The following is a 14,539-nucleotide window of genomic DNA, read 5'->3' as shown; positions in this document are numbered from 1 at the left end:
TTGTGCCCATTAAGAAAGACTGGGCCAATCTATTCATAAGCAAATGCACAAAAGGTTGGAGTTGATTAAAATTTACATCCCCCATCCACATTCTAAGAACAGGACATGGCCTTTAGAACATAATACAATTTAACCACCACCATTAGAAAGCAGAAGACATAAGGCTCAATTGCACAATCCTCTAGAGCAGGGGTATCAAAATGGATTTCTTTGAGGACTGGATCAGCATTGTATTCTCCTCCACAATCTGGTTGGGGGAGTGACGGGATGGACGCCTCCTGCAGCACCCTGCCGACCAAAACAGGGTGTGGGGGACCCCTTGTGTCCACCCTGCATCCCATTTTTGTTGGCAGAGTGGTGCAGGCCGTCCAGGCTGAAAACGGGGTGCACGGGAGCTGCACGCAGCCCAACTGTGCCCTGCTTTTGCTAGCAGTGGCACCATGGGGGGGGGTCCTTTGCTATTTCCAGGTGCCCCCCCGGGCCAGATTTAAGCACCCCATGGGCCGGATTCTGCCTGAAGGCCTTGAGTTTGATACTCCTGCTCTAGAGCGTCTCAGAACCCTATAAAAATCCATCAATTCCTAAGCCAAGCTGTCCCAGAACTATATGCTGTTGTTGGTTCTGCTCATAAAGATACTTCTTTCTTTGCAGCCAGACAGCCTCCATTTTATTTCCAATGCCTTTCTTTCAGCTTGGAACCAGATCGGATTTTTCTTCTAACAGACCCTTCATAATCCTATCTAACAAATGCATCAAATGTGTTTGCTGTATCAGAACTTTCATCTACTTGTAATGAAAAAGATTATACTATTCTGCAAAAGGTGTCTAGAATAGTATTTAATCTCCCTGGCACTCTTAGACATATCTTCAGTTCTCAGCTAATTGAACTGTTGGATTAAAAACATTGTCCAATTTGATTATTTTCTTCCATAAAAGTAGAATGTAATAATGTTCAATGCAGAAAATAATCTGCATTACAAGTTATCAGACTGAAACTTCAGATTTATAACATTAACACACTTTTCACTGAAGAATACAGATGAAGTTTGCTTTTAAATTTTTTAAGAATATGAGGGACCAATATGCATATTCTGAATATCTGCATACAAAGTAGCATCTCAGTTGTGATGGTTACGTGTACTCGTTGGATAGATGAGTGCTACTGAGATGCTACTTGGTATGTAGATATCCAGAATATGTGTTATTGGTCCATTGATTTTTTTTCCTAAATAAAGAAAAACAAACTCATGTGAGGTTCATTCTGGTCCATTATAGCTTCTCAAGGGTAGCCCCATGTACAATATGTTCCATTAGTCCAAGCGCAAGATGACCAAGGCCTGAGTGACTGAACACAAAAATATGTAGCACACCTACTGTACATGATATTCCCAGAATATGCTATTCCATGGATCTTAAGAGATACTGTCCTACAGTTAACTGTAATTACTAAAATTAAACTGAAAGTCTAATGGCTGTATCACAAAACTAAAAATTGGGAAGCACTTAAACAAATGCCTATGTTCTATATATAATTTTTAACAAAAAGCCATGAAAATATTTCTAAACAGAATACTGGCACACTGAGGTGTCTGTCAATAAGGCACATGTAGAATCTTAGATGCAACTTCTGTTGGCCCAACTATTTTCACAGAACAGTGGTACAAAAATTGAAACTGGGAATAATATCTCTTAAGCTCCTTGAGAATGCCATACAGTATAATGAATAATAAACCAATATTAAATTTCAAAGGGTAGAGCGCTAAGGACAATAATGAACATGAATTAGAGGAAAAATGGATATGGCTACATTGATTACAGTTTTAAAACGGTTAACCTATTTAACTATAGTTATTTTATATTCTCCGCTTAGACAGAAACCATGCTGTCAAATTTCAGCAGCAATTAGATACTGTTTCAGAGATTAAAAAAAGAAAAGAAAATGAGAAGCAACAGATCTGCCTGTGGTCTAAGGAATAATTCTTTACATTTTGGATTGAGGATGTTGGTCTTTTTACTGACATTCAAGATTTATTAAATTTGAAAGATATTTAAATTATGTTAATATAGAAGTACAATATGTATCAAAAAGATTCTATGCCAACTACAATGTATGGAATCCATTTTAATTTTAGGTGAATTTTAAAATAATAGAACCACCCAATTCAATTGTACAAGCATTAAATAAAGACTGATATACAATAAATGTGCTAAAATATTGTAAATATTATGTTACAATTAGTATAATTATAAATAGTAAGCATCACTATGTTTAAAAAAATATCTATGGTACAAATAAATCTAGATGTAAACAAGGGTTTTTTTCAGTAATAATAGCCAAAGTCTTTTATTTGACCATGCTGTTGCTTACTTTTGAGGCGGAAGCTCAGGCTTCATTTCAAATAACTTTCTTCATGTTTAGCATTTCTTAAATGCTAAATACAACCTGATAACTGCCATTTTTTTAAAAAATGTACTGTTTAATATTTTTAACAGCATTACTGTAAACCAGCATTAACCATAGCATCTGTAACAAGCCATGATGTTAAAATGGCCACACATACAATGATTATGTAATGACATGTCACATAGTTTGTGCATCACATTTTTCACTTACCCCCTCATGAACTAAAAAACAGAATATAATTGTTAACAATTGAATTCCAAAGGAAAATCAAGATTATGGTTCATCCCAGTCAGTCAGATGTCTGGACTGGATTTGGCATTTTTATCCACCTATCCAATTCTTCCTTTGGATAGGCTATGTGAATGGTTGTAAACTGTTCTGAATTAAGCTGCTTTTTGCAATTGATTGAGGGTGATACCGATGGTGTTCAAGTGGTGCTCCAGTTGTTTTAGGATTGCACTCTAGATGACTATTACTATTGGGACTATCTCTGCTTACTTCTGCAACATTTTATTTCTATTTACAGGTTTGGTATTTTGTTATCGTCTCCAGTTGTTTCTCTTCTATTCCACTGTCTTCAGGTACTATCATGTCCACTACCCAGTCTTTTTTTACTTTCTTATTGACAATTGTTAAGTCTGGAATATCATGTAGCAAATGCCTGTCTGTTTGGATTCTAAAGTCCCAGAGCAATTTAGCTTCTTCGTTTTGTATGACCTTCTCTATTTTATGATCCCATCAGTTCTTGCTTGCAGGCAAATGATATTTCTTGCAGATTTTGAAATATCATTGTTGCTGCTTTGTCATGCCGTTGCTTGTAGTCAGTCAGTGTGATCTTGCAACAGCTCTTTCTTCACCTTTTTTGCAGAGGTGGCACTGCTATTTGTTGTTGTCTTCTCAAATCTGGCTTTGTATGCATTTGTCCTTTAAGGCTTGATTTTGTGTAGCCAGAATTAGCCCATTTCCTTTTCTTCCACTTTCTTGCTCTCAGGCATTGCCAGGTATTCTTATTATCTACTTCCTCTGCTATTTTTTTTTGTACTGCCATGTTTTGTCTTCCCATGCCTTCTTTCCGTTCTTCATTTGGTCCTTCCTGGAAGGCATTTTGATCTCTCCAGTATTCAGTAAGCCTTCCTGGTATAGTAGCTTCAGTGAATCATCTTCACTGTCCTTCAGATATTCTTCCAATGCCCTTTTTTTCTTTTCTTCAACTATCTGATTGCATTGCATGCCCACCCATATTCCTTGGTAAGTAAAGTCTATCAACATCACTGCATAGATCACTCAATTCATTGCCTTATTTTTCTGGTCTTCATATCCAGGACTCTTAGTTCTGCTTGAGTCAGTTGACTTTTCCAGAGGTGTATTTAATGACTGGAATTGCTCAGGTGTTGATTGCTTTGATGGTGTTTCTTCCACTGAACCCCTTGAGTTTTGATTTTAAGATCTTCTTCACTCTCTTGATGTATTCACTTTTAATCTTTTTTTTAACTTCAATGTGCTTGATATTGTCAACTTTTAAGGACGCTCAGGTATTTACAAGGCTGTCTTTATTCAGACTCTTAATAGCATTTCCATAGTGCTTTAGTTTTCACTATGTTTCCTCATTTGATGATAAGCATGGCACATTAATCCAGTTTAAACTCCATTGCAATATCTTAGCTATGTGGACAGTGTTGAACAGTGATTCTATTTGAGATGGTGTTTTTCCATAATAGCTTCAAATCATCCATGTAAATAGCCTGGCATATGTTTTTGTTTGCTGGCTATGGCCCGAGTTAGTATTGTTTACAGAGGAATCAGTGCAATGACAAACAAAAGTTAGTCTCCTTGGAAAATTCCTCTCTTGATATTAACCTCTCCCATTCTATCACCGACCAGCAACCATACCTTCCATTGTGTCATTGATCTTTGCACAAAACTTCTGAAGTTTCTACTGACTCCTGTTATTTCTAAGCACTTAATTATCCAAGCATGTGGGAAGGAGTCAAATGCCTATTTTCCGTCTCTGGTGCGATGGGGCTATTCTAGGGGGCTAGAGTATGTTCCATGTTTCCGCACTCCAAAGATACAATTGATTAGAATCCTAAGATACTTACGAGACCGCCTGCTGTTACCATATGCCTCCCATCGACTCGTACGCTCTCACAGAGAGGGCCTTCTCAGGGTGCCGTCCGCCAAACAATGTCGGCTGGCGGCTCCCAGGGGTAGGGCCTTCTCTGTGGGAGCACCGACGCTCTGGAACGAACTCCCCCCTGGCTTACGTCAAGTTCCTGATCTTCGGACCTTCCGTCGTGAGCTAAAAACATACTTATTTATTCAAGCAGGACTGGCATAAATTGTGATTTTAAATTGGGGTTTTAGAGATTTTAAACATTTGTAAATTTTTAAAATTTTTAAATTATCGGCCATTTATTAATAGTTTCTTTTAATTTCTTTTAATTGTTTATACTCTGTATTTTATTTTGGCTGTACACCGCCCTGAGTCCTTCGGGAGAAGGGCGGTATAAAAATTTAATAAAACTAAAACTAAACTAAAACTAAGATATCCTAATTTTAAAAAAAGTATGAAAAACAGTAATTCTATAAAGGCTTATTTTGCAACTAAACTTAATGGAATATTAGAATAAAGTAAACATACGCACTGGATGTTTTAAGTACTAGTAAGAAAGTTGTGGAATATGCTGAATCGAATTGTTTCTTCAAAAGTATGGGCTGAATCACCAAAATCACCTCTACCTGTTTCACACCTTTTCATGAGGGAACAGATCTTCCAGATTACATATTCTTTCTCTTCCTAAAAAGGAAATACTGAGAGCAATAGGTAATTTTAAGAAATTGCTTTCCAAGCAAGGTCATGTCTTTCTATGTTGTCACAAAGGCTGTGCCCACAAAGACTGTGACTAGCATGGATGGCTGGATGTCGCTCAGCTGCCTCTCACGACAACACGGTGGAGGAAGTCCTTGAAATACCAAGAGCTTCCAGAGTTACAGGCCCTGCTCCGCATTAGAGGTGACCCAAGGCGCCTGCCAACCCCAGAGGCCCTTCCCCACCACCTAGCAGGCAACGAGAGCGGCCATGCCCGGTCGGCATTTGAGGCTCTCATCTTTCTTATTAAGCCTGTCATAGAAGTAATAGTAACCGCAAGCCGAGGCGGCAAGAAATTTCGGAGCCGCCTCCCTTGGAAAAAGGGGCGCCAGCCCGCACTGCCTGATGGGAAAAGTAGGCTTAATTTAAACGCACGCCACGCGAGCGAGGGAGCCGTTTCCCACCGTATTTCCCCGCTCGCCCGATCTCCTGCAACTGGGAGGCGACTGAGTAGTTCCCGCATACTGCTTTTTCCTCACGGCTGCGGTTAAGCCGCGCTGGAATCAAGAGGCCTCTTCCATTTCTCCTGCCAATTCGTTACGGGGGAAGCGGGCGCCCGTGACAAAAAGGCTGCAACTGATATCGGAGCAGCGCCGGAGGCACCAGCTCTCTCGCGTTGCTCACCTGAGCCGCTGTGGTGGCCACGCGCTGACAGACCCGCAACATGATGATGCCGAGGACCGACCGCCGAAGCTTGGAAAAAAAAAAAAAAAGCTTCGCGAGCCACCGCCTGTCTGCCCCCGCAGTGACAAGAGCCCAGAGCACGTTAACGAGGAGGGAGGAGCTTGGGTTTACCAATCAAAATAGAGTAAACGGCGAATATGCAAATATGCCTCCCTCCATCATACAGAGACTGTCATGGCGGTCAATTGGAATACAAAACGTCATCAGCCACGCGTACTAAGAAGCGCAGAATGAATCGTTCTGAGGGCCTTGGGCTCGGAGAATAATTTTGGCGTCATGTCATATATATTTTTTTTGTCTGGAGAAAGATTTCCTGTGTTCTTTCAAATTAAAAAAAAGAATTATATAAATAAAACAGTTTTAATTTTTCATTTTTAAATCGTTCTAGTGAAAGTTATGATGTGTCGGTGTCAATAGCCTTGCAAAGTGTGCTGTTGGTAAAGGAGGGAAGGAAAAAATAAAACGTGAAACAATGTTGTATTGGAATGTTTATTTTAAACATATGCAGTACCACAGCGTTTTCGTGGAAGTTATAAAAAAGGATCAAATAATTAAAATGAATTATGTTCATGTTCAGACTTATCATAAAACACGAGCAGTATAATGTCAACCTCTTAATATTGTTAAAAGATATAAAAAGAAAGCACTGCATGTTTCAGACAGGAATGTGTTTTGTTCAATTTAAGCTGTCTGAACCCCATAAAATGCTATTGCTTACCCCCTCCCCTATTCATTTCCTGTATTTTATGTATATTTTTAAAAAAGCAGTATTAGGTGGCACTTGGATAACAATCTTCCTCTAAACTCCAGTCATTGCACCTCTATAACTGTCTGGTTCGGTTCTGCAGCCCAACAAGAAAGACACAGACTTCAGAGGATAATTAGAACTGCAGAAAAAATAACTGCTACCAACCTGCCTTCCATTGAGAACCTGTATACTGCAGGAATCAAGAAGACAGCCGTGAAAATATTTACGGATCCCTCACATCCAGGACATAAACTGTTTCAACTCCTACCCTCAAAACGACACTATAGAGCACTGCACACCAGAACAATTAGACACAAGAACAGTTTTTTCCTGAAGGCCATCACTCTGCTGAACAAATAATTCCCTCAACACTGTCAAACTATTTACTAAATCTGCACTACTATTAATCTTCTCATCGTTCCCATAACCAATCTCTTTCCACTTATGACTGTATGACTGTAACTTTGTTGCTGGCAATCCTTATGATATATATTGCTATATTGACCATCATTTGTGTTGTAAATGTTGTACCTTGATGAACGTATCTTTTCTTTTATGTACACTGAGAGCATATGCACCAAGACAAATTCCTTGTGTGTCCAATCACACTTGGCCAATAAAAATTCTATTCTATTCTATTCTATTCTATTCTATTCTATTCTATTCTATTCTATTCTATTCTATTCTATTCTATTCATTTACTCATTTTCCATATTTGTTGACACAGTGCTGCTAGCATTTCAACTATCCTGTGATTTTTAATTCTTCATAGAAAGAAGGATATAAATTAAAAAAGAATAGATTTGTTATCTGAAGTTTTCCTGTTTGTTTGATGTATGTTGTCTCTTGAATTTCGTTTTTAAGCATAGCTTATTCTTGGCTATAAATGCTTCCATCATTCAATAATCCCAATAATTTGTTAGGGTAGAAAAGCATGGCAAAGTACAGTAAATGACTTGGTGTAAACTATATTTATGGGTGGTTCACTCTTTTTCTTATAATTCCTTACTCCTTTTCTGCACTCTGCATAAATTTGCTTGTTTGAAAAAGGAATATGAGAGGGATATGAATGTACATATTGAATGCTGATATTTCAGTTTGAAATGATATAATAAGCCTGACCTGGATTAAGAACTTTGTATTGTAAAGTAGATGCCAGGGCATAAGGACTCACTAAATCAGAGCCAGTTTGGTCTAGTACAGTGGTAGTCAACCTGGTCCCTACCGCCCACTAGTGGGCATTCCAGCTTTCATGGTGGACGGTAGGGGTTTTGTCTGATACTGAAGCACTTTCCTTTTTAATTTAATTGACTTTTTGAAAAATTTTTATAGCATTATTTAAAAACATTTTCATTAGGTTTTCATAAAATTCCCCGTGACAATTCAAATTTCTGAAAATATACTATTTGTATCGCCCGCGCATAAGTTTAGTTCTTGTTACACAAGTGAAGCTAAATGGCGCTATTATGTGACCGCAAACAAAAAAGCCTTGTCCCAGAATAGCTAGCGCATCTCCCCCCACACCACCCAGCTGTAACAGACAAACAGAGCTGGTAGCCTGCACCCCCCCAAAACCCAATCCACGATGCGCAGACGACAATACACAGTGCATTACTGTGGAACCGGTGGGCTGTTAGAAAATTTTATTACTAACTGAGATACAAAAGTGGGCAGTAGGTATAAAAAGGTTGACTACCACTGGTCTAGTAGGTAAGGCACCAGACAAGAGGGAGACCATGAGTTCAAGTCCAGTCTTAGCCATGAAAGCCAGTTGGGTAACCTTGTGCCAATTATTGTCCCTCAGCCCAATCCTTCTTCTTGGTTGTTGGGGGAAAAGAAGCAAAATGTGTTTGGAATTGGATATGTTCGCTGTCTTGTTCACTATTTGTAAAGACAATAAAAGCAGGATACAAAATAAATAATAGAGACTATAATGTAGCAAATCGTGTTAATCAGTTGAATGATATTTAATGAGACTTTTTTTAAAAAAATGGCTGGGATTTCATTTCATATTGAGAAAACAGCATACTAAGTATGCATCAGATCTGGATGTGCAATAATTTTGAATGGAAGGCCAAGTAGAAATAGTCCAACGTGGTAAATAATTGCTTATACTATTGTTGGAAGAAATATCCATCTGGCTTCAGTTCCAAGTGGGAAGAAAGTCCCTGGAAATACAGAGACTTCTTGGAAAGATGGTTTAATGATGAACAGGACCACATGATTTGTGGTCCTGGCAAAAAGAGCACATGGGTAGGAGGGAGATTTAGAATAGAATAGAATTTTTTATTGGCCAAGTGTGATTGGACACACAAGGAATTTGTCTTGCTGCATATGCTCTCGGTGTACATAAAAGAAAAGATAAGTTCATCAAGAATCATAAAGTACAACACTTAAGGATAGTCATAGGGTACAAATAAGCAATCAGGAAACAATATCAATATAAACCGTAAGGATACAAGCAATAAAGTTACAGTCATACAGCCATAAGTAGAAGGAGATGGGTGATGGGAACAATGAGAAGATTAATAGTAGTGCAGATTTAGTAAATAGTTTGACAGTGTTGAGGAAATTATTTGTTTAGCAGAGTGATGGCGTTCGGGAAAAAACTCTTCTTGTGTCTAGCTGTTCTGATGTGCAGTTTTCTATAGCAGGGGTCACCAAACTTTCGGACCTCAGGGACCACTAAATTCCTAATTTTAAATTCCGCGGACCACTAATATGATTTTTTAAAAGATAAATAGCATTTAGTACAATATAAAAAATGCAAATAATTTTTCTGCAGACCACCAAAAAATTTTCACGGACCACTGTTGTTTTGAGGGTAGGAGTTGAATCCTGTTTATGTCCAGGATGTGAGGGTCTGTAAATATTTTCACAGCCCTCTTTTTGACTTGTGCAGTATTTATACCCTCTCTTGGGCCGTACCTTGGAGCGTCCTCTTCCTGTGTAAGAAATGTATTCTGATTGGTTGTCAGACTCCGATTGGGCCATGCAGAGGTAACTTTGTAGGTTGTCTGCTTGGTTGAATCTTGCTGAATGATAAAATCTCCCCAGGTGCCATGTGGTGAGTTCTATTGCTAGATGCATAAAGTGCTAATCCTATCATTTCATGAGAGCTATGTCTTAACCCTGGAGCTGAAGGGAAATATAATATTCTGCCTTTTTAATATTTCCTAAAATATTTCATTTTTCTAGGAGTGGGGTAGGTGTTAATTTTCTATAATACGTATTAAACCATGTTTTGCTTAATTGAGATTTAGTGAATAAGTCAGAATTAGCATTATATACAACATTTATACAACAACTCAGCCAAAATAAAAAAAAGTATTAGAGACTAGCATGATATCTGCAGCCCAATAAATCAGATAACTAAAACTAACAAGTAATATTCTTGGATTAATTTCCAAAAGAAATTTCCTGACACTTTTATAGGAAAAAGAATAGAAGAATAGAATTACACCCTCCTGATTTTTACAGGTAATGGATGAAAAGCTGCAGAATGTTGCGTAAATTCACTTTCGCTTTTGCTTAGTATTGACTCCCTACAGTTGCCGTAGCGAGGCAGAACGGAGAGGAGGGAAGAAAGATGGCTGCATTTGCTGCGGTGCGGCGATTTTCAGGTCAGTGAACAAGACGAGAATCCAAACGGAAATTTCTTGGGTCTGTTGGTTCATGACGAGTAGAGGAGCAAAAAAAGATAGCTTACTGCTGCGAAATCTTTGAGCTCATTATAAATGCCTCTAAATCTGGGTAATTGTATATTTGTATGCAGGGACGATACTACCTGGGATACTATATGGGGTGGAGAACTATGGCTCCACTATGACCTGTGGACTTCAACTCCCAGAATTCCTGAGCCCGCCATGCTTGCTCAGGAATTCTGGGAATTGAAGTCCACAGGTCATAAAGGGGCCATAGTATCCCATCTCTGCTGCACAGCTCAATTGTAATACTTACAGTTTTGGATTAATTGGGTTTAGTAGCAAAATGAAGATTTCAAGTGTATTTTTAAACATGAAAGAGTACCCTCTTCGCTTTTATAGTTGGGAATGCTGGTCAAAATAGTTGAGATGAGATGTGCATCTTAAAGGCGAAAGAAGATATTAATGAGAGATTGTGGTTGGATGGTGATGCAGATACAGCTTCTGACTAGCATTGCTGTCCAAATTGTGGTCAGCAAGTTGTTTCCCATCTCAGTTACTCTATTTTGTGCAAAAGAAAAGCTAGGCGAAGATGCTCCTCATAAGTTGATGTTGTAATGAAGGAGCGGAGATTTGCTGGTTTGCATACTTCCTGGTAAGTTACTGTTTTATTAGTCCATATTCATTTAGGGGGTATTTTATATTGCTATGAAATAACAGTATTGATTCATTTTATGAGCACTGCTGCTCTCTACACATCTTAATGTTTTGACACAATCTTGAAACTTATTGGATTTATTACTTAGGAGTTTATTGAATTTATTACTTAGGAGTAAAAAGTGCAAAGGAAATATGGGGAAATGAAATTATTGAAAATGGAGGGAGAGGAGAGAGAGAGGAAATCGAAGTCTTCGTATCTAGTCTATTCCCAACAATTAATATGCCAAAGCAGGTGAGAAACAAAGTGTGTATAAAGAAGCAATTTTATCGAAATGAAGTATAAACTCACAAGTGGCTTCACACAATGTTCTAGGATATAATTTGATCTCTTTGGTTTCGTTTATGGCGATGAAACCAGTCAAAATTAAGAAACTCATTGCTTAATATGATGTAAAAACATAAACAGATTATAGCTATAGAAAGCTATAGAATAAAATATTGCTGTTAAATATTTCAGAGTTTGGCTTAGTGTTAGGTAGTTCCAAATGGTATGTATTCTGATAAAATCGAAATTATATTTTGAATTATGATGTGAACCATCTTGATAATACTGTAGTTTTTTATTTTCCATGCATGGCCTTGCTAGCCATGAATACTAAAATGGCTAATTGCTTAATTTGGCTGTTTAAGCAGGGAATAAAAAACAAAAAAAATCCTGTCCTGAAGACTGAATGTGCATTATCATGACTATATATCTAATTGCTGTCTCTTGACAATCCACTCTTACTTCAAATCTGCTCCACTGTCAATAAAAAATTCTGCCACTGAATCCCATTCTGATTCCTAATCGAGATAGAATAATTTTTCCATGTCACCTCATAATTCCTAAATAGACAATAGTTATGAACGATAATCAGGAAGAAGTTTCTGCAACTTGTGCTGAGTTCTTTTACCATGTTACTCATATTCTGTTTTTTGTTTTGTTTTTTTGTAGGAATTTTACGATCTTTTTGCTCTTTGGTCCCTTCAGTCTACAGCAGCTCATGCACTGTAACTCCAATTTATCGACTGTCTTCATTTCATATTTCTCAGAGGCAAATATTCACAGATTCTATCAAAAAACCTTTTTCGTCTTTAGGCAGTACTTCATCTGGACTTTCCTTCTCTTTAACAAACAGGTAAGTGGTTTTTAACAGAGTTGAAATTTGGTAAATATGGATTTAGTTTCTTTCTTTATGATTATTTATTTATTTAAAAAGTATATAAGGTTTCTCATCTTGTGAACACAACTCTGGACAGCTAACAGCAATAATAAAAACACAGTGATAAAATAGTCCAACAAGCAAAAAGGAAAAGTGTAGCACCTAATCCAGCAACTTCCATCCAACTGTACAGTCCCCTAGGCTTTAACATTGCTTTCCCAATGCCACATTTCTGGAAAGCTAAGAGGGTAGAGACCTGCTGATCTTAAAAGAGACAGTGTTTTGTAATATCAGGGTTCGCAATATTACATATTCTACCATCTTTTTTCTTTTCACTATTTTCATAATTCAGTTTGTAAGATAATTTTTACCAGGAGATAATGATTTATCTATGGTTTAGCCACAAAATGTCTCTTTTAATTTCAAATGAGTAGATTTATAATAATGCCTACTCACCATGTCTTTTGTTTGGTTTTAGTTTATATGTTGAGCAAATCCAGCCAATTGTGGCTTATTCCATAAACAACAATTGCATAAAATATGGCTAATACAATGAATCAATACACTCTTTGTCTAATGAAGAAGTTCTTGATCACAAAAAAGAAAAGGGTACTCCAGTATTCTATTACAGGACTCCCCAGCTCCCTGGCCATGAACTGGTTCTTGGCCTCTTAGGAATTAGGCTGCATAGCTGGAGGTGAGCTGGGGGCAAGCGAGAAAAACCAAAAAAACCCACACAGCCCTGTTAGAGGAAAAATTGTCTTCCATGAAACCAGTCCCTAGTGCCAAAAAGGTTGGGGGCAGTGTTTTATTAGATATTTCATTATTGATACATTCCATACTATATTTAAGGATTGAAAATAGTTGTCCTTGGCAAAATATCAAGAACTCTTCTTAGATGGTTAAAGTAAATATCCCTATAGAGTAGTGATGGCCAACATTTTCCAGACCGCGTGCATGTCTGAACCCCCAAATGCAATGCATGTGTGTCCCCCGTGCATGCATCCTGTGCAAGTGCGTGCAGGACCCTGCATGTGCCCACCCCCCATGATGTGCGCATGGCCCCACGCTTGCGCCCTGCACATGCATATGCATATGTGGGCTTCCCACATATAGAACTTTCATGTAAGCCTTCCATCACTATAATGTATTATAGTGTTGACTCCATTTGTCAGGAAGTACTGCAGAAAGAATTTGAGGTACGCAGTCAGGTTCGATCATAAAAATTATTCCATTATGAAGAATTACTGTAAGAATCGGTAAAAGCAAACATAATTCTGAGATGCAAATGTGGGGGGATTGCTTTTTTATGGAATTCAGTTATATGCTTTGTCCAGTATAAACTAGATTGTTTTTCAGTAACATTTGTATGACAAAAGTAATTTTATAAATACATTTGAGAATAGAAGGCAATGTTTTGAAGAACTGATGGAATTGTTGATGTACATTTTCTGTGCTACTTGGGCAGGAATTAAATTTTATATTACATAATGAATTGGTTTTATATTTTCTTGATTTGATATAAATATTAGAGTGGCACCTCTGCTTCAGAATATCCTTCATCAGCAAGTAAGGACAGTCATCAGTTTCAGCTTGCGAAAAGGAAAAAGAAAAACTGTGAAACCAGTGGTTAAGAGATTCCTCCGATTGCACTGTGGCCTCTGGCTAAGAAGAAGGGTAAGAATGTTTTCTTCATTAAATACGGGATTTTCTTATGTGCATGAGTCACCTTTTCCCTGTTAATGAAGAAATACAAAATGATCAAAATGAAGTACATGCCTATAGTGATCTTAACAATTTGTCTTTTTATATATAGGCATCTGTTTTTTGAGATTTAAATCTTTTGCTCTTTGGTTGGTAGGCTGGCTACAAGAAAAAAGTGTGGAAAAAAAAGGCTAACCGGATGAAGCGCTTGCGGGAACATGTATTCTGCAACAAAACACAAAGTAAGATGCTTGATAAAATGACTACTTCCTTCTGGAAAAGAAGAACATGGTATGCCAATGATCCCTATCAGAAATATCATGATCGTACAAATCTTCACTTGTGAATTGTCAACCGCAATTAATCATTTTATCCTACTTTTTTAGCAACCATGTAGGAAACTTCTATTAAATTACTTATGCACAATAACAGATTGGTTTGTTTTATTTGCACAAACTGATTGATACACGGTAGTTTATATGACTTACCATGGTCTCAAGCATCACAATCCAAATATTGTGCATCTGAATGGTTTAGTATTAATTTAATTTAGTCCTTAAATCCTGCTTTTAAATAAGAATTGCAACTTTGTTCAGACATTATTTTTTTTATTTAGATAGTGAT

At 37.5% G+C, this 14,539-nt stretch overlaps 2 protein-coding genes across 6 annotated transcripts in view; one reads left to right on the top strand and one right to left on the bottom strand.

The window, feature by feature from the left end:
• IMMT (inner membrane mitochondrial protein) overlaps positions 1–6,276 on the bottom strand; it is a 36,725-nt gene extending 30,449 nt beyond the window's left edge. Inside the window, exon 1 of one of the 5 annotated variants that reach the window (XM_058183403.1) lies at positions 5,898–6,276. In XM_058183403.1, coding sequence (XP_058039386.1) covers positions 5,898–5,939 — 42 coding nt within the window. In that variant the 5' untranslated portion in view covers positions 5,940–6,276. The remainder of the gene's footprint in view (positions 1–5,897) is intronic. The other 4 variants (XM_058183401.1, XM_058183404.1, XM_058183402.1 and 1 more) reach the window with 4 other exon arrangements.
• A 3,964-nt stretch (positions 6,277–10,240) lies between these two features.
• On the top strand, positions 10,241–14,344 carry MRPL35 (mitochondrial ribosomal protein L35). Its single transcript, XM_058181649.1, has 4 exons — positions 10,241–10,328; positions 12,004–12,187; positions 13,744–13,888; positions 14,073–14,344. The coding sequence occupies exons 1-4, from the start codon at positions 10,295–10,297 to the stop codon at positions 14,259–14,261; spliced, it is 552 nt and encodes a 183-aa protein (XP_058037632.1). The 5' UTR covers positions 10,241–10,294; the 3' UTR covers positions 14,262–14,344.
• Positions 14,345–14,539: the final 195 nt, after the last annotated feature.

This window comes from Ahaetulla prasina, chromosome 4 (genome assembly GCF_028640845.1).
Source record: "Ahaetulla prasina isolate Xishuangbanna chromosome 4, ASM2864084v1, whole genome shotgun sequence".
Lineage (NCBI taxonomy): Eukaryota > Metazoa > Chordata > Lepidosauria > Squamata > Colubridae > Ahaetulla > Ahaetulla prasina.
Note: the sequence above shows the minus strand (reverse complement) of the source record. Positions and strands in the feature narration are given on the sequence as shown.

What these genes read in the sequence shown, in the direction of transcription:
- MRPL35 (XM_058181649.1), top strand. Translation starts at nt 10,295, where the DNA reads ATGGCTGCATTTGCTGCGGTGCGGCGATTTTCAG. An exon ending in TGCGGTGCGGCGATTTTCAG is followed by an intron (nt 10,329 to 12,003) that starts GTCAGTGAACAA and finishes GTTTTTTTGTAG; the next exon opens with GAATTTTACGATCTTTTTGC. An exon ending in GCCTCTGGCTAAGAAGAAGG is followed by an intron (nt 13,889 to 14,072) that starts GTAAGAATGTTT and finishes TTTGGTTGGTAG; the next exon opens with GCTGGCTACAAGAAAAAAGT.